This window comes from Myotis myotis, unplaced genomic scaffold (genome assembly GCF_014108235.1).
Source record: "Myotis myotis isolate mMyoMyo1 unplaced genomic scaffold, mMyoMyo1.p scaffold_m19_p_5, whole genome shotgun sequence".
In the NCBI taxonomy this organism is placed as follows: Eukaryota; Metazoa; Chordata; class Mammalia; order Chiroptera; family Vespertilionidae; genus Myotis; species Myotis myotis.
Window position 1 is genome coordinate 88,866,541 of NW_023416357.1, and position 24,113 is coordinate 88,890,653.

The 24,113-nt window shown below is 47.3% G+C and overlaps 2 protein-coding genes across 2 annotated transcripts in view; both read left to right on the forward strand.

The window, feature by feature from the left end:
* Window positions 1–24,113, forward strand: part of COQ7 (coenzyme Q7, hydroxylase) — an 81,821-nt gene that overhangs the window by 30,922 nt on the left and 26,786 nt on the right. The gene's annotated exons all lie outside the window — the stretch shown is intronic.
* ITPRIPL2 (ITPRIP like 2) lies at window positions 10,506–17,353 on the forward strand. The gene has a single exon (XM_036307729.1). It carries the CDS (start codon window positions 11,207–11,209, stop codon window positions 12,812–12,814), a length of 1,608 nt encoding a protein of 535 aa, XP_036163622.1. The 5' UTR covers window positions 10,506–11,206; the 3' UTR covers window positions 12,815–17,353.

A 24,113-nucleotide genomic window follows, 5' to 3' on the forward strand; every position in this document is an offset into this window, starting at 1 on the left:
CTGACTGGGCCGGGGATGGAGCCTTCCACCTAGATATGTGTCCTTGTCTGGAATGGAACACAGGACCCTCAGGCTGACGCTCTGTCCATTAAGCCAAACTGGCCAGGGCAGAAAATGGTTATTTTAACATTCAACAGAGTGGATTGATTTTTTAAATGACTGTATTAGAATGCAAATTTAAATTGCTGTGGCTTAGTTAAATAAACAAAAATGCTTTGTGTGTGGGAGAGAGCACTTTAAATAGTCTGGACAATACTGTTTTACTTAAATGACTGTACTTAAAGAGCTGATCTCGTCTCCCAGTGTCCTGTCTTACAATGGCTCGTTCACCATGCTGAGTGCTTAAAGATACGTATGAATTCACATAACTTGGCCCATGAACTCAAACCAGTTCCTTCATTGGGTGCTCAGCTGATGAAACTTTGGTTTCGATGCTGGAAAAAATCTGGCTATGATGGTCAATGAGAGACAGGATATCAGTTTCCAAACTAGCAACATTCTAACAGATATTTAAATGTTTGATTTTTTTCGTCTCAACATTATATTAAAATATTTTTTTCAAGCAAACAGGGAAATCAAAAGAACTGTACAGAGACCATCCATACATCAATCACTGAGATTCTACCATTAACATTTAACTTCACTGGCTGTATCATATGTCTGTCCACTTACCCATCCCTCTCTCCACCCATCAGTTCCTCTGATTTTCTTATATATATATATATTTTTTTTAAAATATATTTTATTGATTTTTTACAGATAGGAAGGGAGAGAGATAGAGAGTTAGAAACATCGATGAGAGAGAAACATCGATCAGCTGCCTCCTGCACATCTCCTACTGGGGATGTGCCCGCAACCCAGGTACATGCCTTTGACCAGAATCGAACCTGGGACCTTTCAGTCCGCAGGCCGATTCTGTATCCACTGAGCCAAACCGGTTTCGGCAAATTTTCTTATAAATTTTGAAGGCAATTGCTGAGACCAGTTCACATCACCCCTAAACACTTCAGCATGCATTTTACTCACTAGAATGTCTGTGGTGTTTTTTAAGATAAAATTTAGATACAGTGAAATGTGTAAGTTGGAAGTGGACCATTAAATGTTTTGACAAATGTGTAATCCTAACTTCTGTTGCCAATCTGTCAAGGGCAATTTGAACTAAATGCAGTTTTATTTTGCTACACGCTGACTTTGAAGTGTCCCTACCCTGTAAGAGACACTCCACTGTAAATTGGGTATTATGAAAAATTTCCTTCATATGTCTTACTTTGATCTTTTCCCCCATGCCCTGGAAAACATTATCTAATGTCCATTTGGGAAATGACTGACTCAAGGTAGTGTGTAGGGTTGTTAAAGGTATCGGCATGAGAGGTATGGGTCCGAATCCAACTTTGCCACTTTCTGGCTGTATGACCTGGGACAACGTGTGTATTCTGCTTATGCCTCAGTTTCTGCATCTACAGAATGGAGATAAAAATAGAACCCACCTCACACGGTTGTTCTGTGTGGTGAGGGCTGAATGAGTGAAAACAATGTAAAGCAGCGGTTCTCAACCTGTGGGTCGCGACCCCTTTGGCGGTCGAACGACCCTATCACAGGGGTCGCCTAAGGCCATCCTGCATATCAGATATTTACATTACGATTCATAACAGTAGCAACATTACAGCTATGAAGTAGCAACTAAAATAATTTTATGGTTGCGTCACAACATGAGGAACTGTATTTAAAGGGCCAGAAGGTTGAGAACCTCTAAAGTTCTTAATTAGGACGTTGCCTGTGGAACAGGAAACACTCAGGACATGCTGACTCTTATCTCCACGCTGATAGCAGGAGGCAGGGAAGAAGGGGCCTCGTATGTGACTCTTAACTTTGCAGACAGTGGTTTTCTGAACTCAGCGATTCTGTGTTCCACTCAGTTCTGAGTCTCTTTTGGCCCCATTGGCCCTACAACCAGAAATTAAATGCCTGTCAAAATCCTCACCGTGGCATCACCAGACAATGCCAGTGGGAAATCTGTGTCCATTAAATGATTCAAACTAGAAGAACTGGAGCAGGTGGGGAAGTGGGTTCTTACTCTCTAATTGTGTTGGGTTTATAGTGTAAATCTCATGGCCTTGAATTTAATATCGCACCATTTTATTGGCAAAAAATTGCATTACAGACTCATTAGCTCTCTCTTGGCCCTTCATCTCTGCTGGACCAAAGCTTCCCTTTGACTGATGCTGGTTTCATTATTCATGACTCATAAACCGTGGCTTTGGAAATACAGACCAGGGAAGAACATTCTCTAGTGAAAAGCTCTTTATGGGACTACTTTGCCGGACTTCTGAAATAAGGATTATTCTTTCATTCTTTCATTTAGTTGGTCCTTCAACAATTAGTAACTGAATGTGTACAGGACAGATAAGGTCACTGTTCATAAGAAGAGATTACAGTATATTTAGAAATACAAACATTTAATTAGTAATCACACAAATAATGAATTGAAATTAGGATAGAACTGATCCGATAGCAGCCCCTGGAGTAGATACTGTTGGTTGACTACTGTGGCAAAGGCTGATGATTGTCCCCTAATATTCATTCTCTTTCTTTTCCATAATAACACATTTTTTAGCAGGATTCATGCTCTAGAACAGTGGTTCTCAACCTTCTGGCCCTTTAAATACAGTTCCTCGTGTTGTGACCCAACCATAAAATTATTTTCGTTGCTACTTCATAACTGTAATGTTGCCACTGTTATGAATCTTAATATAAATATCTGATATGCAGGATGGTCTTAGGTGACCCCTATGAAAGGGTCGTTCGACCGCCAAAGAGGTCGAGACCCACAGGTTGAGAACCGCTGCTCTAGGATAATGACTACATTTCTCAGCCTCCTTTGCTGTTACATGTGGCCATGTATGTTTCTGGAACCAATTCCAATGTGTGGAAGGACATTTTCCCACATCACCAAGCAATTCTTGGACACCAGCTGGGTGCCCTACAATTCAACTCAGTGTTTACACTGTCTGCCTAGAGGTAGCATCAGATCCCACAGATTAAGGGCTCAGGCCCACAAGACTGCTCCTACCCCCCATTTCAAATGCTAATTGCAAGTCCAGGTTGTCCCCTCTGCTTCTGACAATGAACCCTCTTCTCCTTGGATTTGATTAATTTGCTATAGTGGCTCACAGAACTCAGAGAAACATTTTACTTACTAGATCCCTGGTTTATTATGAAAGGATAAAACTCAGGAACAGCCGGATGGGAGGACGCACAGGGGAAGGGCGCCCAGCTTCCATGCCTGCTCCAGGCCCACCACTCTCCCCACATCTCCATGTAATCACCAACCCAGAAGCTCTCCAAACTCACCCTTTTGGATTTTTATGGAGGCTTCATTATTAATTGATTAAACCACTGGCCATTGGTGTTTGAGCTCCATCTCCAGCCCTTTCCTCCTCCCTGGAGATGGAGGGTGGAAAGGGGAGTGGGGAGGAGGAACTGGAGGGGTCTGAAAGTTCCATCCTTCTAATCACATGGTTGGTTCTCCTGGCAAACAGCCCCCATCCTCAGATGCTGGTGAAAAATGTCACCTCAGTAACATAACAAAAAATACCTTGACACTCTGGTCACTTAGGAAATCCCAAGGGTTTTAGGAGATCTGTGCCAGAAATAGGGACAAAGACCAAGTTTATGTTTCTTATTAAAGATCACAATACCACGTAATGTGCAGACATGGGGTGTGCAATTAATTTCATGTCATGCCCTTCCTTTGTTTACTCTTTCCCATGGGCTGGAATGCCATCTTGCACTATAGATGTCAGGGCAGCACCTAGGCAGGGTGGAACAAGGAGATTGAAGGAGCCCAAGTTACTGACACCATGACTGTTTCACGAGAGACAAGTGAAGTGTTCCTGTAACAATAGCAGAACTTATATTTTAATTAATATTTCCATTGATATTGTAGTCCTCCTCCTTCCTTACTAAGAGAACCCCTAATTTATTCAGGTATAACTCTTAACAAAGTTGACTGTAGCCCTAGCTCAGAGGTAAGTCCTCATTAATATAAGCCGATCAGGGCAATTCCCTCTCCTGGCCAGTGATCAGCTTGGGCCTGGACATGATGCAATTGTAGACCATGAAACTTACAGTAAGTTCTGCTGGGGAATTCCTGTGAAATATTTCCTTGCTCTAAAATAGAGATCCATAGGAGACAGCCACCTCTATAAAGTACAAGACATGGTGCTAGGTCCATCTTCTGATGGATGTTTGTGTGTCTGGATGTGATGTTGGACCCATGGCAGCCATTGTGTAACCAGGAGGAGAGCAAGTCTAGAAGGTAGAGCAGAAAGATGGAAGGATCCTGGTGATGTGGGTGAGCCATTGAATTAAGCAAGCCTAGAGCCACTTCACCTCCAGACTTCCATTTGGTGAGGTTGTAACATGTTATTGCTATTTAAATCAACTGAGTTGGGGTCTTTTCTTACTAGTCACCAAGAGTTTCCTAACCAAACAGTATGGTACACAGGTTGTGACCAGATCTCCAGTCTCATCTCGCAACATTTCTCCCTCCAGCCTCCAACTTCAGACCTACTGAAATCCAGACCATGCTCTCTCATCTGTCCAGGGTTCCATACACAAAGGGACTTCTGCACGTTTGTCCTTCTCTACCTCCTTTGTCTGGTAATGACCAGTGCATCTTCCAGAATCAATTGAGCAGACACCTCCTCAGGGAGCATTCTGTACCAGACCCAGTTGATGGGCCACCCCAGACCATTCGGCCTTGTCTCCTGGCCTTGCTTCTTGCCCAGAGTAGCTCTAGTGACAGCTTGCTCCATTATCCATCACAATTGGAAAGAGCACTGTCATCACTGCTACCAACCAAGGCCTGCCTTTTGCATGGAGCCAACCAGGAAGTAAAGACTGACCGCATGTGTACAGACTAGGCTAGACCTGCAGGGACTCTGGCTTCTCCATCGACCTGGAGACACAGCCAGGAAGTGCCGGCTGTGGGCATACTTTAATGCCCAGTGGGCATACTTTGACAGATGAGGGACAGGAAGTGGGAAGGAACCATCTGTTGAATTGGCTGCCCTTTTTCTCAACGGCTGATTAGAGATAAAGGGACTCTGTGCAGCATCTTTGGTGACTGGGGAGCCAGCTATGTTTGCCGCAGAGCTGTTGCCAGCTCGGTAATGCACCACATGTATGCACCCTCCTTCCTTCCCTGCTTCACTTCCCCTCTGGTTTTGGCTTTGTACTCCCCAGAACACATTCACATGCAAGCCGTCCACTTAGGTCCTGTTTTCTAGGGGACTGAGCTAAAATGCCTCCCAACTCATGCCACGACCACCCCTGAGTCTAGCAGTGATTGTTAGAAGGATCCACAGGGAACCGAGGCGGCAGCTGCTCGCTCAGAAGGGACGATCTGGCTTGTCACAGGCACACAGCAGCCCTTGTGCCCCAACATCAGCTCTGATACCCACCATTCTCAGATCAGCTGCTTGCTGTCCTTGCTCCTTCCTACCCTCCCCTGACCTGCTATGGTTTTTATTTTCTCAAAGCCTTTGTCTGTTCCATGCCTGCTGCTTAATTCTGAGTTCTACTTCCTCATGGTTTCTGTGTCCCATTCAAACCAGGGAGCCAGCTGTGTCTGCTGCAAAGCTGTGGCCAGCTTCGTAAGGCACCGGAATGTATGCATCCTCCTTCCTCCCCTGTCTCTGCCCACAGTCTTGCTTAGATAGGTTTAGGTCACTTGGCCACCATCCAGTATTGGGTGGCATTGTTGGCAAAGCTGTGTGTCAGCCCTTGTTACTGGCTGCTCTGCTCCAGTCACTTTTGAGTAAGTGTTTAGAGACATCTGCATCAACTTAATATTGCTGTGACAGCCACAAAAGTGTGATTGATGGGCTCGTCTCTCTGAACAGAGGCTAGGCCATGTGGGTGTTCTGAGTAGCATGTGCCATGTGCTGTGTAATAGTCATGCATAGTAGAACCAGCAGGACATGTTTAAGAAACAGCAACAGATCAGTTATTGCAGTTTAGTTTGAGAAGCTGTGGGAAAGCTGCAGGAAAGGACTCTGGGACTTCCAGAAAGGATTCCTAAGTTACACAGCAGGTTGGGCCATTGAGGGAGCTGCCTGTGGAATCAGGGCCCAGCTGTGGGCTTCAAAACCACCCACCTCTGCTGCCAGCTGCACTAGCAAAGCAGGTGTCCTGGGCAGCTCCTGTCCCCATGCCAGGGAATGTGGGAATGTGTTTCGCTTTCCAGGCACAGCTTGCAGAAGAAGGCTGGAATGGATGGTCAGTGAATGCCACAGTATCCACTCACCAACTCTAGACTTCTACAACAATAGGACCGATGTCCTGTCTCCCCCTGCCCCCAACTACCACATGCTCCTGGACCTGAGCATTTACACATTTTGTTCCCATTACTTGGAATGGCCTCCCTGAATTTCTGCTGATAGAAACATCATTCATTCATTTATTCAGAAAACCCCTATAATGTTCCAGGCACAGTGTTGGGTGCTTCTGATACTAAGATGACTATGGCAAAGTCCCTCCCAAGAACCTCATCAGCTGGTTAGTAAGATAGATACAAACATAAATTAACCTGCCTTCCCAGAGTGCTCTCTTTCTGTGCAATAAAACCGTTTACACTGTGAAAGAAATAAAAGCACCAGGAATAAGAACCCAGCTCTGAAGTAGCCTTGCCAGCCATGTGACTCATCCTCTCTTAGCCTCACTTTCCCCCCATTTGAAAAGACGTTGATGACAGCCCCTATCTCACTGGTCTTGTTCTGAGCATTTTAGGAGAAACTATAGGAAGGGCTGTGTCCAGGAGGCACATGGTATATATGATACAGTGTTGTCTTTTGCCATCCTTCACAGCCTAGTCATATGTCTCCTCCGGAGAGCCTTCCCCAGCCTCCATGGGAAATGAGTCACCTCCTCTTTCACTTTTCCTCTCATCAGTGTTGGGAGACACACCTCTGGGATATCAGAAATGTTGGGAGGGCTGTGTGTATATATTTGCTAAGCTGTTAAAAAAAAACAACAGGAGTGGACTTTGTCAAGTATTAAACATTAAAGGAAATTTTTAATGAAATAATTATCAAAAGTCTACAAAACCTTTTTCTGAATCCACCCATATTGTTCGGTTTTAATCCATCAGCTGGGAGTGCCCTGTTTTCCTTCAGGTTCCCCTCTGCCTGGCATACAGTAAGAACCCACAAAAGTGGGTAATAAACTAATAAATAAGTGGGCTTGTATTTGCTCTGACACATACAGTAGATTTTCCAAGGGCAAAGTTCTGAGATCTGTACCTGAACTCTTTGGAGGAAGTGAGCTATGGGAACCAATTACGGACTGGAAAAACAGTAACAGAAACACATCATTGACTCAGTGCAGTGGGGTAAAGTGTTCGTGTGAATGATAAAGGAGATACAGGAGGGAAAAGTGAGCTTTTTCTAGTATACCTCCATAAAGCTATGTCCACATCCCAACCCTTGGAACCTGTGAATGTTACCTTACTTGGAAAAAGGGTCTTTGCAGAAATAATTAAGTTAAGGATCTCTGCATGAGACCATTGGGATTACCCAGGTGGGCTCTAAATTTAATGACAGGTGTCTTTATAAGATAAAGAAAAGAAAAAATACAGACACAGGCCCTGTCTGGGTAGCTCAGTTGGTCCCAATACACCACGGTTGCAGGTTCAATCCCTGGTCAGGGCACATACAAGAATCAACTAATGAATGTATAAATAAATGGAACACAAATCGATGTTTCTCTCCCTTTCTCCCTCTCTCTCTCAAATCAATTTAAAAAAAAAAGATACACAGAGAAGCTATTACGTGAAGATGGAGGCAGAAGTTAATGTGATGCAGCCACAAGCCACGGAATGCCTGGAGTCACCAGAAACTGGACAAGGCTGCCCAGCCGGCCTGACTCAGTGGTTGAGTGTCGACCTATGAACCAGGAGGTCATGGTTCAATTCCGGGTCAGGGCACATGCCTGGGTTGTGGGCTCGGTCCCCAGTGTGGAGTGTGTAGGAGGCAGCCAATGAATGATTCTTTCTCATCATAGATGTTTTTATCTCTCTCCCTCTCCCTCTGAAATTAATAAAAAATATATTTTAAAAAAGAAAAGGGAAAAAAAGAAGCTGGACAAGGCAAGGAAGGATCCTCCCCTAAAGGCTTCAGAGGGAGTACAGCCTGTTGCCCTTAAAAACTGCGAGAGATTAAATTCCAGTTGTTCTAAGCCACCCAGTTGTGGTACTTTGTTACAGCAGCCCCAGAAAATAAATGTAGCTGCTTTGGAACTACAGCAGCCAACCCTGGTAGTTGTAGCAGATTGTACGGCCCACAAGCCTAAAATATTTACACAGAATGTTTGCTGACCTCTGATCTAGAGCATCGCCCTTTTTGTATGGTTGGTGATAGCATGCCATCATATCTACTAGGGGAAAAATAAGTCACCCTGTTAGTATTACCCCTACTTTATAAATGGGGAAGTTAAAGCAAAGTGTGATTAAGGGATTTATCAAAATATGGTGGCCACCTGCTGCTTTCACATGCCAAAACATCCCCCCCCTTCTCCAGCATAGCATACTGACTTCTTTGGGGAACACAGCCCCCACGGTCTGGGCAAGGCTCACCTCACCTCCTGGTTCCAGAATTGGGTATCCAACTGTCTTGGTCAGCTGGGGCTGTATATATAACAAATACCACAGACTGGGTGGCTTAAAAAACAAATTTATTTTCTAACAGTTCTGGAGGCTGGAAGTCCAAGGTCAAGATTCAGCAAGGTCAGGCTTCTAGTGAAGGCTCTCCTGGCCTGCAGTCACCTTCTCCCTGTGTCCTCACAAGGCCTTTCCTTGGTGTGTGGGAACGAGAGACCTTTCTCTTTCTCTCTCTTCCTCTTATAATGATACCAGTCCTATTGGATTAGGGCTCATCATTGGATTCTGACCTCATGTAACCTTAACTACCTCCTAAAGTCCCTGTTTCCACATATGGTTACCTCGGGGATAAGGGCTTCAACCTATGAATTTTGAAGGGACACAGTTCAGTCCATAGCTCCACCACAGGCCAGGCTAATCAGTGCATTCTCTAACTGGGATGCTTGTAGCATATGACCCAAGGCTAACCCTCGGCATAGCATTTACTGCAACTTTCAGGCAAGCAAAACTTTCTTTTCCTTCGCAGCGAGGATAAAGTGGCTAAAGTGAAGCTAGAGCAGCCAGGGGCATATGGAGAGGACCTGGCAGAGGGTGCAGCCAACTTAGAAGAAAACAGAGCTAAGACGCCTATGGGGAGTAATTAAATCCAGCCTTACTGAAGTAGGATCTCCTAGATTTCTGTTAACATGATACAATCAATTCTGTTTGAGCTGTGTTTCTGTCACTTACAACCCAAAGAATCCTGACTGACAGACTACCGTCTGATAGCTAATAGTGGAGATGGGGTCTGAAAGCAAGTTCGCTTAGCTCTAACAGGCTCAGCTCAGGATTTCCTGGGAGTAATCTTGGTGCTTACCTCAGGAGCCATCCTCAGTTCTGATTCCCAGGTGGCAGCTGGACTCTGAACATTTTTATTGCCTTCATCCTGCTCTCCTTAATTGATGGTGAGAGCAGGGAAAGTGGAATGAGTGTTAACTAAATAAAGATGATTATGTAGATAAATTCAGGGGGTGCTCCCTGATTATGCAATAAAACAAAGCTCCCCCTGACTGAGGTCCCAATGTAGGTCTGATAAAAGATACAGACAAGTTCCCAGCAGTTGAGGAAGGGGAATTCTGGTCCCCTCCCTGAGTCCTGACCCTGGTTTCTCTGAGCAGCACTCTGGTAGGGGCCCTGGTGCCTGTGTTCAAGGCACAGCTCTGCTAAAGCTGTGTGACCTTGGGCAAGCAGCTGATCCTGCCTGTGCCCCTGGTTCCTCATCTGAAAAATGGAAATAGTGCCCACTTCATAGGATTAACAGGAGTGAGTGAACATGTGTAAGGTGACAGTACTATCACACAGTAAGTCCCTTGTAATGGCTGTTATTCCAGAGGCTGGCTCCTCCTCATGCAGTTCTCAGACCAAATGTCACCTCCAGCTGCCATGCAGCAAAACCCATCTTCTCACTCCCTCATACAGTTTTGTTTCATCCAGAGCATTTTCTTCTATGACCCTCTCTTTTGATTCTTTCCCTCCCTCCCTCCCTCCCTCCCTTCCTTCCTTTTTTCAATCTTTCTTCCTCTCTCTCTTCTTCCTCTCTTCTTCCTTCTCTCTCCCCTCCCCACTCCCCACTCCCCACTCCCCTCTCCCCTCTCTCTCTTTCAGGCTGCAAGCTTTATGAAGAACAGAAACTGTGTATTTTGTCAACTGCTATTTTCCCAGCACCTAGACTCCTACTTTGCACATAGTAGGTGCTCAGTAAATATTGGTTTGAATAAAGACAGCGCCACTCTGGTAGGGACTGCTTTCTTTGGGGGCCTGCCACCCCACCAATACCACGCCGCCACGACTTGCTGCGGGTGGAGGAGAGACAGTCTCGGCTTCAGCTCTTTGCTCCTTTTAACTTTCCAGTGTAACTTCATGTGAGTGCATCCTAGAAGTTCCCTGGACAAGGCCACCGCCCCGGAATCAGGGCCTTCCCAGTTCTGCCTTAGGGGAGGGAGAATGGGGGTGGCCCACAGACCAGTTCCAAGCGGGTCCTGAAGTCCCTCCCGCCGTCCCGCGTCGCTTTAAGGCGGAGGCCGGGGAGGGGGCCGACCCCGCCCGCCGGCTGGGCGCGCGGCTCCTGACTTCGGCATTTCCTCCCCGCTAGCTGGCGCGGCCTCGCCTCCCCTCGGAAGAGGAAACTCCCGGGGCCGAGTAACGGGAACGAGCGCGGAGGAGAGCAGCGGGGGAGCCCGGTGTCAGGAGGGCCGCCCAGGGTAGGAGGCGGGCCGGGCCGGGCCAGAAGCTGGCCGTGGGCAGCGCGCCGGGGCGCTGGGTGGGGAGGGCCGCCCGGCCAGACGCAGCGCGCTGCCGGCGCAGGGCGCGGCCCGGAGCTTGGGAGCCGAGGGCGGGCCGCAGCTGGAAAGAGAACTTGAGCTGGGAGAGGAGGCCGAGCTGGAAGGCGGCTTCCCCCAGCCCTGCGAGGGGGGAGCCGCCGCGAAGGCGAAGGAGACCGGGACAGCGGAGCTGCTGGGGTGCTGCGCGCATGCTGGGCCGGGGGCACCGCCGGGGCTGGCGCCCGGCATGTCGGTGCATTACACCCTCAACCTGCGCGTCTTCTGGCCCCTGGTGACCGGCCTGTGCACTGCCTTCGTGTGCCTATACCATGTCCTGCGAGGGAGTGGGGGCGCCCGGGCCGAGCCCCCCGACGGCGCGGACGGCGGCTTCCCGCTGCTCAAGATATCTGCCCTGCTCCTCCTCGGCTACATCCTCCTCCGATGTCGCCACGCTGTCCGGCAGCGTTTCCTGCCCGGGTCTCCCCGCCTGGGGGGCCACTCCACCTTCTCTCCAAGACACTTCCAAGAGCCCAGCCTCGACATCTTGCTGGAGAGTTACTACGAGCATGAGGTGCGCCTGTCACCGCACGTGCTGGGCCACAGCAAGGCACACGTGAGCCGGATCGTGGGCGAGCTGGTGCGGGCTGGCCGCGCCCGGGGGTCCCCAGGTCCTATTCCTGGGGGCACATTGGCCTTGGCCTTCCGCGGAGACTTCATCCAGGTGGGCAGCGCGTATGAGCAGCATAAAATCCGCCGGCCAGACGCCTTCGACGTTCTGGTGCCATTGCGCCTGCCGCCGCTGGTGGCGCTGGAGCCGCGGAGCCTGGGCGCGCAGCCCGCTTTGGCCCCAGCCTTTCACGGCTGCTTCGTGTGCGCACTCAAGGCGCCGCCGGGGGCCTCGGGGGGTCACTGGCTCCGGGACTGCAAACCCTTCGCCGAGGGCTTCTGTGTGGACGTGCGCGGGCGGCGCCACCTCTCGGCCACCCTGGTGCTGCGCTGGTTCCAGTCGCATCTGCAGCGTTCCCTGGCCACCGTGCGCTACAGCCTGGAGGAGCGCTGTCGGGTCACCCTGACTCCGGGGGGCCTGGAGCAACCTCCCACCCTGCACATCCTGCCCTGCCGCACCGATTATGGCTGCTGCAGACTTTCCATGGCCGTGCGACTCATTCCCGCCGTCCATTTGGGTGACGGTGTCTTCCTCGTGGCTCCACCACCGCCATCCTCACCCGTTGGGCCCCTGTCGGAGCTCCCGGAAGGCCTGCGTGCAGATGCACTTTGGGGCGTGAACACAGCCCGCCAGGAGCAGAAGCTGCTGGGCTGGCTGCAGGAACGGGCCCCTCCAGGTGCCTGCTACCTCAAGTGCCTGCAGTTGCTTAAAGCCCTCCGAGATCTGGGTGCCCGCGGGCTGGACCCAAGGGCTGCCACCCAGTGGGGACGCATCCTGTCCTCATACGTGCTCAAGACAGTGCTGCTGGCGGTGCTGCTGTGCGAGAGGGCGCCCGAGCAAGGCTGGGATGAGGCTCACCTGGGCAAGCGCATGGAACAGTTAGTTCGGTTTCTTAGGGACTGCCTGCTGGGACGCCAGACACTCTTCCACTGTGTTCTCGGCCTTGGCGGGGCAGCCGCTGAAGTGGGCCCACTGCCCAAGGTACTTCGTGAAGCCGCCCCAGTCGACCTCCTGGCTGCTTTTGATCGTCATGCCCGGGAACTCGTGGCTGCACGGTTGCTGTCCACATGGCGAAGGCTGCCCCAGCTTCTGCGGGCCTATGGGGGTCCCCGCTACCTTGCCAGGTGCTCTCCACCCCGGAGTCAGCGCCCCCAGCACACCCAGGGCTTCCCCAAAGATGAACCATAAACCCTGGCCTAATGCTCCTAAGCCTCTCCCACCAGGTGGGGGTGGGGATGGCCATGAAGCCAGTTCAGCTCCAGAAAGATGAGCTACAGAAGGTGTTGGAAACTTCGGAGGATGATATTTGGTGGCTTAAATGACACCCTTGGGTCCACAATCCAGTATAGTTATGGCAACTTCTTCACACCCACCAGAGTGTCCTAGGGAGGCTCCAGAAAAACATCCAACAGCAGCAGCTAAGAGTTAGTCCAAATGTTGGTTTGTGTGGAATGATTCTGTGGAAGGATCTGCGGATTTTAGGAAGGTCCCGTGAAGGAAGAGAGAGCTGGCAGCAGGAATAGTTCCCTCTGTTGGTTTTTGTGTCACAGATCTCTGCCCTCAAATTTAAAGAAGTTAAATGTTTTTTGGCTTGACGACTTGCTAGGTCCTGGGTTCCTGATTGATTTTGTAAAAAACATAAATATCTACAACTGGAATTGAAGTTCTAGTCTAGGGGCTACTGTTCTGAGGAACATAGTTCCCACTCTTCAAATGAATATTAATGTATTTTTTAAATGATGTAATCGTTAGTGTTTGATGGGATTGTGAAGAAGTAAGTCACACAGGTTGAGAGGCAGCCAAGAATTGGTTAGAGAAAATTCCAGAGCAAATAGCACTTTATTTTGATCAATTGTTTTGTGATAATCGCTAGTGCCAAGTGTTACATCCAAAAGGGAGACTAGCTATATTTACTATTAAGAAAGGTGCAGTCTTGAAAAGCTGGCTTACTTTATTTACATCCCTCCGGGCACATGCCAGAATGTGAACCAGTCAACAGCCACTCATGGAGCCCATGCTGCGATCCAGGCACAGTGCAAAGTAGCATCAAAGTGCACGTTTAGGACAACACCGGGAGGGCGGAAAACATGTTGGGTCTCGGAAAGATGTATTTTAGTCTTTGCCTACCAAGGAGTCTCACTGGAACTTGCTGCTGGCTGCAGAGAAAAACCTCTTTTTAAGGCTTTTAAGCAAACTCCTTTGCATGCGATTTCTTTCAGACTTTAATGAGGTAATGAAGAGGAAATGCCTACTGTGGTGCCTAACTTGTAGTTCGTGCTCTCAATGCTCAGTAATGGTTAGTGGTTGAAAGTTATTCTCCTGTTGCCCAAGCTGCCTTTAAGTGGTCCTAAGGCGACTTTGAAGAGCGGTTGTCAGCACAGGTCTTGCAAAGCATTTCATTATGTATAGTTCAGTATCTGGGGCTCAGTATTTGAAGATCCACGACTCCCTGGTCAATCAGCAGAGGAGAAATACAGAAGAGAGCATGAGGAGATGGGTGGAGATGAAGGGAGATAGCCCTTGTCAGTTTTTTGTTTGTTTGTTTTTTGGGGTTTTTTTTTGTCCTTTGGACAGAAATATCACCAGGTTGGGTGTGTCTTGCAACCAGGAGGAGCCCCTTCTGAAATCCCTCTTTGTCCTCCCAAATTTCTAACAGCCCACAATTCCAAGTTTAGAATGGTCCATCCTATGCTCTCCTACTAGAAACTGCAGCCAGTCCCAGTGTTACTTTGGGATATTTTTTTTTTTTTAAACAAAGACACGTACTCTCTTAGGCTCTTAAAGGGTAAAACTTGGGAGACAGAAATAGCCACCTGAATAGGGCCATTGTTTAATTCCTGAGTTACTTTGAGGGAGCTCTAAACTTTCTTTAAGGGACCTAGTTGGCCACTGCAGGAAATCATTGTGAATAAATGATTTATAGGAAATCCTCATCAGAACTGCAGAGACTTCTTACATCCTTTGCAGCCTTGGACTGTAAGAGAAACAGTTGCAGATGTTCTGCTTTCTCCTTGAGGTTGTTTTGGGGAGAGTTCCCCTTGAAACCACGAAGATCATTCCTAGCTTTTGAGGTCAGTATTAGGTTATAAGGTACTGCATTTAGCAAAGGGATCAGTCTACCAGCTTTCTGCAAAGATATAAACTGTACAGAGTTCAGTTTCCCCTGTAGTCATTTAAGTCTACTGGAGTGGGGGACGTTGAGGCTCTGGAGGGATTATAAAGCTTTAAAAGCTGAATTTTTCCAAATATTTCTAGCTAAGTTGATAGGTTCCTTTTTTATCTTCGTAATGTTTTTAAGTTTAAATCTGGTAACATACTGTTCTTGTAGGTTTTTATTTTTATTTTTTTCTTCAGGTTAATTACCCAAAGCCTCATCCATCCTCAATATTTTAAATTTTTATTATTATTTTTTAATTAATGGGCATTGTATTTGTTAATTTTTTTAATATTAATGTTTTATTTAAATGCCATGCTGAGCAATTGTTCTCTGGACATGGTAACCAAAACTTAGAATTTTCGATCGATTTTGATCAATGTTTAGTAATCCCAAACATGTACTGTGTACAAATGAAATAATATGGCATATTAGCCAGGTGTGATGGTTGCCCAAGGCACTTAAATTAAGCTCAGTTCTGTATTTTATTAGGGCTCCATCATGATCTTGATCTGAAAAGTACACATTTTTGGTGTATACCTGGTACTGGAGATTCATATTTGCAAATAATCTTATACAGGAAGGCTCAGAATTGCTTACGTTTAAAAAAAAAAAAAAGATTAATTGTCCAGGCAGTGCCCAAAGAAAATGTTTGGAGAAAATGACTCAGCCATTTTGCCACGAGACACCCTTCAGTAACTCCACTGAGCAGTCTTGGGAGCCATCCTAGAATGCTCCAGGGCTGAGAGTAGGAGGTGGGGTTTGCAAAATGAAACTGAAGTGAAAGAAGGGAGAATGTGAGTGAACCAAGAGAAATCTGAAGGACTCGGGAAGTTGGACCTAAGATGGAAGTGAAAGGAAGGAGAGATGGGGTGGAAATCATGAGGGTTGGAGAGAGGTTTGGGTTAGGAAACACATTTTTAGGTATGTGCTATATCAAAACCAGGGGTCACAAACTCAGCAGCCTGCAGAAGCAAGGTAGAGAAGGGGTGGGTGGGCAGTGGGAACCCCCTGTCTTAAGGGAAACAGCCATTATTCGGCTCCATGCAGGGGAAAGGGGTACAGAGGGGCTGGAAATCAGGATTTTTTTTTAAGTTAAATTTCTGATTTTGAAGTAATTTTAAAATTTCCAAAGTACCATGTAGGCCAAACAAAACTTTTGGTTAAGCCTGCAGGCCACCAGTTTACGACCCCTGACTTACACAGTTAAACCCCCAAGTATGTATAAGGTTATATTTATTGTTATGGATATGATGTTGTTATACTTAGTTGGGGGAGTGATATCTCAGTCTTCTTTATCTCTCAGAGCTAAGCTTTATTGTAGAAACAAACCAAAAATATTAACATGGCCACAGATGACACTTAACTCACAATTCCCAGGAGGACCCTCTCGTGGAGCTGTTCTTTGCAGTCAGATCCTCCAGCAAACCATGAGACCTGTTCTTGGCATTTCCTTCCTGGTGAGTCCGGGCTAAACTCCTAGGCTGTGTTGGAGTTTGAAGATGACTCATCAGGAAGGATTGCAGAATAACTTGTTTCTTTTTTATTTGCATTTTATTCTTATTTTAAAATTTATTATTATTATTATTGTTATTATTATATTTTTATTTTTTTAGCAGTGGCCTTGAACACCAGAAAAACAGTGCTGGGTCTTTGGGCCAAGCTTCTTAGGCTTGTTACCATTCCCATTGCCAAGAACACTGTTCTGATCAGATGTGTCTATCCCTTTCTGACTCAGTGGCTCCCACCAAAATCAACATTCTGAAGGAAGGAACCTAACAGCTTCCAGAGCGTCTCTTTTACCCTCCTGGAGTAAGTCACTTTTTCTGTAAAATGTGGCTTTTGACCTTGATGCTGAAGACTTAATTTTCCCCATCCACCCATGAAGAGGAAAAAATGTTTCCCAGTGATGGAAAAAATGACTCTCATTAACATTTCCAGTGTCCCTGAGAGGGAAAGAAGTTCAGTGTTATCATGTGGCATTTGTTAATTTCTTTAAAATCTCATGTCTATTACTAAGACACTACTGCTTATTTTTCTATACCTACACAGCTCATGACTTGGTGGGGATAAAGCAAGTATAAATTGGGAGCAGGTGAAGATACATGTGATCTTGTGTACAGAGAGAATAGACTAAAATGTGCAGCTAAATTATATGTAATCTGGTTTTTGAAGTATCAGATATTCAGGAATATTTTGAGCATCTTTTGCTTTTAAAAAAAAGTGCCTTGATTTAGTCACTTGACTTTAAAACATTCCTCTTATTTTATTGTGATTTTTAATGTGTGTTCTGACCCCAAACTGTGTATTATGATGCAGTGTGTCAGCTGCCGTCAGAGCATATGTTTTGTCCCAATAACAGAGACTAAAGAGTTAATAAATGTGGTTCAGCTGCTATAGTTGTGTGATTAAAAGGCGTTTAATCACACCAAGTTTCTATGGCCCGAATAGCTGAGGCCTGCCATTTGTTTTCTTTTTCAGGTTGGAGTAAATTTGCACTTTTAACCACATGGATCGTTTGGGGGCCTTGTTCTTTTATACTTTGCTTTGTTAATAAAGGATCTTGTAGAAACCTCTGGACTGGACGTCAGATTTGGGGAGGGGTCTCCTCTTCCCTGTGGCTGCCCTGGCTTATGATTCCTTACCTGCTCTCAGCGTCTGGGGGTGTGGGAGACTCTCCCACGCAGCAAAGCTGGGATCGTCGCTTGTACAGAACTGGCTCCATCCACAGGTGGGAAAGGAGTCCAGTTCATAGCTCTGCAGGCTTACAGCCTGGAGTCCTGCCTTCCAGTGTTCGTTTTCCTTGCCTAGAACCTTCTGCCCATGCCCCTCTTCTACCCTCCTCTCCTCCCACTTCCACACGCACTCCTAAATGCAGTTCAAGTCTTGGCCTGTGGCTAATTCATAGCTCAAGAATTTTACCCAGAAATCTCTCAGGCCCTCAGGCCCTCTGCAAATGGTAAACATTTGCTAATATGAAAAACCACCGGTTTAGTGAGAGGTGGCAGCTTGGAGGCTAGGTTGGACTCTTCAAAGCCTTGGAGCCAGTGGAAGTTCAGGGAAACTTGTACCCACAGGCTGATTAAACAGTAGTTGTGTAGGACACTTGCCCAATGGAAAAGAGGGTGGGGGGTGTGCTGCCTTTAGTTTCTTAACAAGCAGTCATTCAGTGGCTATTGCCCCAGGCACGGAGGACACACGCAGTGATGGCAAAGACAGACGTGATCTCTTTCTCATGAGCGCAGACTATTATGAGAGGCAGGCAGTTACGACGTCTCCATACAGTGGTGGATGTTAGGTGGGGGGAGGGTTATGGAAGCACGGAAGAGGGCACCTCGTGCAGTTCAGGGAGGGCTGCTTGGAACAAGTGATGTCTAAGTCCAGATCCAAAGACAGGCTGGGAGCTGGGCTGGAGAAGAATGCCTCAAGCACAGGTGAAAGGAGCATTTCAGTTTGGCTGGAAAGTGGGGACGGGGCGCGAGGGAGCTTCAGAGGCCAAGGATGAGAAGGGAGAGTTAGGAAGGCACCAGGACACCAGGGGTATTGAAGCTAGAGCTGCTCAAACAAGTGTGCAAATCCCCTGGGAGTCTGTTAGGATGCAAGCTCTGATTCATCAATGATGAGAGAGAATCATTGATCAGCTGCCTCCTGCACACCCCTTATGGGGGTTGAGCCTGAAACACAAGTATGTGCCCTGACCAGGAAGCAAACTGTGACCTCCTGAGTCATGGGTCAACGCTCAACCACTGAGCAACACTGGCCGGGCGAGACTGCTTTTCTAACTAGCTTCCGGGTGAGAGTGCTACTGCTGATTCAGGGGCCATGCTTTGATTGCAAGGCTGTAAACCACACTGCAAGTTGGGACTGATCCAGAAGATACTGGATAGGCAAGAAATGGCAGGGTCAACATTTGAGTTTGGCTCACTCTGGCTGCAAGGAGGAGACTGGATTAAGCAGGGGTTAGCAAGTGATTTATTTCTTTTTTTTAATTTTTGTGTAAGTAAAGTTTTATGGGAACACAGCCACACCCATTCAGTTATATACTGTCTCTGGTTGCTCTCACCCTGTGGGTAGAGTTGAGTAATTGGGACGAAACACTGAAAATACTTAACTCTCTGGCTTCCTACAGAAAAGATTGCTGGAAGTAATCAAACTGGAAGTCATCAGAGGCTGCAGTGGTCTGGGCCTGGGTGTGGCGGGGTGAGTGGGATTGAGATAGGAACAGGGAGACCAGTTACCGTAGAGACAGAACAGTGTCAGAAGTAGGGCCAGAGCTTTAATGCCAAGAGACCAGTCTTCAAGTCTTGATTCCTGCACTTCTCTGTGTCTCTCTTTGCAAATTACCTAATCCTCTCTGAACCTCAAGTCCCTCCTCTGTAAATGGGATTCGTAACAGAACCTCCCTCATAGGAGTAGTTGGGGAGTAGGTGCGCTCGTGCCTGCGAAGTGCTTAACATGTATATGAAGCACCCAGTGCAAAGCAGTGTAGAAGTCATGATCAGAATGGGATTGTCGTTCAGTCTGTGTCTCCGGCCTCTTCCTCTGCTCCCTTTCCTGCTCATTCTTTCTCCACTGCAGGATTGTTTCCATTTTGTCCACCCAGCCATCTCTCTGCTACCCAGACTTTGTTCATCTCTTTCCTTGATGCCCATGATCTTTCTTCTGTGAGAAGCTCTCACTCTGTGCACTGTAGTGGGCTGATTACCAAAACAGTCCCCGTTCTCCCACCCTTCCTATACCCATGCCCTTTGCAAGTGACTTTGCAGCCGCCCATCAAAAAGGGGAGGGGCCTTCTGCCTACCGCTGGAAACTAGAGTGGTGCCGCACATTCCTTTAGAGCACAATTTAATATCATATCACAATAGGCATTGTGCTAGTAACGGGCCTAGGCCTCAAGACACCTTGCCTGCTTCTCATTGTTTTCTTGGAAGCCTGCCACGCCATGTGAGGAAGAGAGACCTTGTGACCCAGCCAGCCCTCTCATCAGAGCTGATAGCCAGCACCTTTGAGGCAGGTGGTGCGGCCATCCCAGACCAGCCCCACAGCCCCCTTTTCCCCAGCTGACATGACCACCGACTGATTGAAACACTTGCGGGAGCCCATTTAAGACCAGCTAAACCTGGCCCAGGTCAGCAGAACCACTCAGCCGGCCCGGCCCGTAGCAATAATAGACATTGTTTTAAGCCACTGAGTTAGTGGTCGTTTCTTGCTCTGCAACAGCTAACGACTGTGGAAGCTAACTGATACAGATGCTAGCAGGGCTGCACTGGAGTAAATACAGGCTGTCCTTGACTTCTGTGCTTCTGACTTTCAAACAGCCAGACTTTGATATAAGCACTTAACTGACAGTGAACCACCTTCCCCACAGCGAACCCAGGTTCCCTCATCAGCTGACGCACAGTGGGCTGCTGCCTCCCATTCAGTGGTCAGGTTCGGCAGCGTTGCCATCTCTGAGCAGTGTGTTTACACAGCTGTTGCACTTCGTTCCTGTATTTGCCCTTATCTTGTAAAAACAAACGGAAGCTGGGAAAGCTAAGCGCTGATTCAGGTGACAAAATGCCACAGGTCTCAAAGGTAATACACTTATGACCCTGATCTGGTATCCCCAACATGGCTCAGCTTCGGCTTCAGCCAGATAGATGCTGGCTGGTGGGAAGCTGGTGGGCAGCGCTTTCAATTGTAAAGGACTGAAATGGCAGTGATGAAGGGCATTTAGGAAACAGTACCACCTAGGAATACATTTGGCTACAACTTATAAAAACCCAACATACAGTGATAAACAAACAGAGGCTTATATGTTCTCATCAGCCAGAAGCCTACAGGTAGGCAGCCAGCAGTACAGGGATGAAGCTGGGATCCAGGCATCGTTTTGCTCTGCCATTTTCATTTTCATCCTTATGCTTGTCATGTCAAGATCCCACTGTGGCTAGGACAGGCATGGAGAAGAGAAAATGGATTAGGGAACACCGCAGACTTCCTCTTACATCTCATTGGCTGGAATGGTGGCACATGCTAATTCTTAGCAGCAAGGGAAGCTGGGAAAGAGAGGCTGGTACCTGTCATACAGCAGCTCTGAACAAAATATGCAGGAAGAATGGTGTTTGTGGGTAAATAAGATTCTGCCTCATAAGTGCCAGAAACAAATAGAAGATTATGTCAAAGTAGTGAGAAGTAATTAGAGAATTTATAATTTCATAATTATATAATTTATACTTGCCTAAATCCTAAAATACAGTAAGTGCTCCAAAAATGTTAGGGTTGACATCTCAGCTCTACCATTCACTGGCCATCATCTTTTGGGCAAGTCAGTTAGCTTGTCTGGGCATCAGTTTTCTGATTTGCAAAATGGTAGTGATAGTACCTCCTTTTATAGGTTTGTTGTGAGAATCAAAGAGTAATGCATGTGAAATTGAGAAGTGCTATCCAAATGCTAGTTGTGGTCTCTCAGGATTGTGCCCCCGCAGCTTTGGGACAACAGAAAGGGGAATCCATTTCTTAAGAGGGAGTCACCCTCAGGCACTCTGTCCAGTGCCTCCCCATCCCCAAACCTCCCTTCCCACAGGACTACGAGTGAGTTTGCAGTTGTGAATATTTGTTGCACATGTTCCCAGAAAGGAAGGACATTCAGTGAGAGGACTGACCGCCCCCATATCTCTTTTAAATTATGTCATCTTCTTATAAGCTTTTCTCCCCATTTCATTTCTCAAATGAAATTTGATTTACATTGCTTGAGTCCTGGTGAAAAGCTCGAGCTAGTGGTTCTCAGCTCTGGAGCTATAATAATATAGCAGGGGCTATATAAGATTATCCGTGCTCAGAACTCCACCCTGGCCCCACGAGGTCAGAAACTCAGGGGGTGCAGCCAGGCATGGACACTTTTCACAGCTCCCCGGGTAATTCTACTAGTAGAATGGAGCCAGCGTTGAGAACAACCAGCTTAGGTTAGATGGCCCTTCGGTCTCCTTTCAGTAGAGAACCTGCGATTTCCCCACCAGGTGTTGTGGAAACACCAGCTGGCGGGTGTGAAGTTTGCTTTGTGGTAGAGACAGATGGCTGAATGGGGGTGGTGGTGGAATAAAGTTCTAGGCCGGAACTCTTTAGCTGAGAGACACAAGGCAAAATATCATTGCTAAGTAGGCACAGGAGTTAGTCCCACTAGCAGTTCCCCTTTTCTTCAATCCCAGGGAGGTGGAAATGATGAAAAATATTTTGAAAAAATAAAAAAAGTCATTGGAGTCATCCTGATACTTCTCAGCTAAAGCCTCTGTATTTGGAGGGACAGTGACCTCAGTCTAGTCTGGAGAGAACATATATCTGATACAGCCTGTCTTCACAAAATGGCTCTTTTCATGAAAATCTAATGGTTTTGCCCACACTTTGACACTTTGTCCCAGTCTCTACTCCTCTGCCCCCACTGTCCTCAGATGCTGGGACTTTGAGCTAGCACTTTAAAAAGTTAAAGTCCATCAAGACGCCTTCCAATGAAGTCGGGGGGTGGGGGGTGGAGCAGGTTAGGAATCCCACTGTGTGCCAGACTCAAACTAAAAGCTTTTAGGGACCTTGTCTCATGAGAAGATTTTTATCTTCATGGTTTATTTAATCATTGGTCTCCTGGAATTAGGAGCTATACTGCTGATGGGCAACTGTGGATCCTTACCAAAAGGAAAGGATGAAAACATTTCAACCACGTAAAAAAATGGTGTGGCATTTGGAGATGAGGTCCCCGCAGGTTCTTGATTTCCTCAGGGAAATCACCTCTCTACTGAAACGTTCCAGAAGCTGCACTGAAAACACTGCTACATATTTCAAGCCAAGGATTTGTGATGCTTGATTATTTTTCCTCTGATAAATACCTGGTTTTTCAAAAGCAGTCTAATTACTAGGAGTCTTCACTTGCCAAGTCTTCAAAACGCATCTGCATATCATCTCACTAAACCCGGCCCCTTGAGACCAGCTGAGAAGTCTGAGCCCTTCCCACATGTGGCACAGGCACTTCTGCTTGCTTCATCTCCTTGAGGAACCCCAAAGCTCCCAGCCCCCCTACAGGTAGGAGGGCCAGGTGACTGGTTCTGACCAATGGGCAGTGAACAGGAGGGACTTCTGTGTGACCTTGCAGAGGCGATAAAGGCCAAGTATGAAGATGGCAGCATCACCAGATGGAACTGAGTCACTACAAAGAAACAGGTGCCCTTGACAGTCACCTGATTCATACTGGACTTCCCATGAGTGACAGGTACACCCTTGTAATGTTTGTGAAACATTGGGGTTCTTTGATACTACAGCCTAGCCCCACCTAACCTAACCAATGCGACAGGAGGCTGAAGAGGGCTTCTATTGTCACCTTGTTCTGGAAGACCCCATTGGAAGGTCCTCAAATGGATGTGTTGATTAAAAACGGGGAGAAGATGCTCTTCTCTAGGGCCCCAGGGAATTCCAGATTATGAAGTGCTCCATCTCCACTCACTCATTCAGTAAATAATCATTGAGGGCCTACTATGTGCCAGGCCCTGTGCTGGCACCTGGGATGGAGTGGTTAGCAAAATACATTTGTCTGCAGTGTCCAGTCTCCTGGAGGAGACAGATGCTTGTCAAATAAGCATGCCAATGAGCGCTGAATAACAGAGATGAATGCTTTGAAGGAAAGAAACAGGTTTCTGTGACACTAAATCAGAAGAGACCTTACTGAAGCCCCAAGGGATCAAGACAGGCTGCCCTGAAATCTGGAAGCCCAGCACACTACACCATGCGGGCCTGTCTCAGGGTGTCACCTTGCAGGGTACCTACTCCATAAATGCTGGACACATATCATCTTCAGTTAATCCTTGCAATATTCCTAGGAAGTGGTACTAACATCATCCCCATTTTACAGATGAGGAAACTGAGGCCCAGCAAAAGGAGGCCACATGCCCCAAGGCCACTTAGCAAAGTAAGTGCAGATAGGGATTTGAATCTGCAACTATCGCTGCTTCCTAACGGAGCACTTGCTGCACTTCTGGCCCTTGCAAACCCAGCCAAGGAGGTTAGTCATTCAGGAAGTAGTCCCTCATGAGTCCCACAGTAGGAGATCAAAATGAAACCAGCAGGCAGATGTTTATAAGTTGCCTAAAAAAGCCACCCACCCAAGAAGGAGGGGAGGATAGCTTTCTCCCCACCCCCACCCCAAGCCCTTCCTTAAAAGCTCCAGAGTTCCTTTTTCAGTTTTACAGTGTCCCCTCCCCTTCCCCCAAGAGAGGTGACCTCATCCTCCTTTCTGCAGAAGGGAAGGCGTGGGCTGCTGGCTCTACAGTAGCCCAACCACCAGCGATGGCTTCCCTCCAAGCTTAACCCAGATGG

Excerpts from the sequence above, each read along its gene's own strand:
- ITPRIPL2 (XM_036307729.1), top strand. The coding sequence starts at position 11,207 with ATGTCGGTGCATTACACCCTCAACCTGCGCGTCTTCTGGCCCCTGGTG.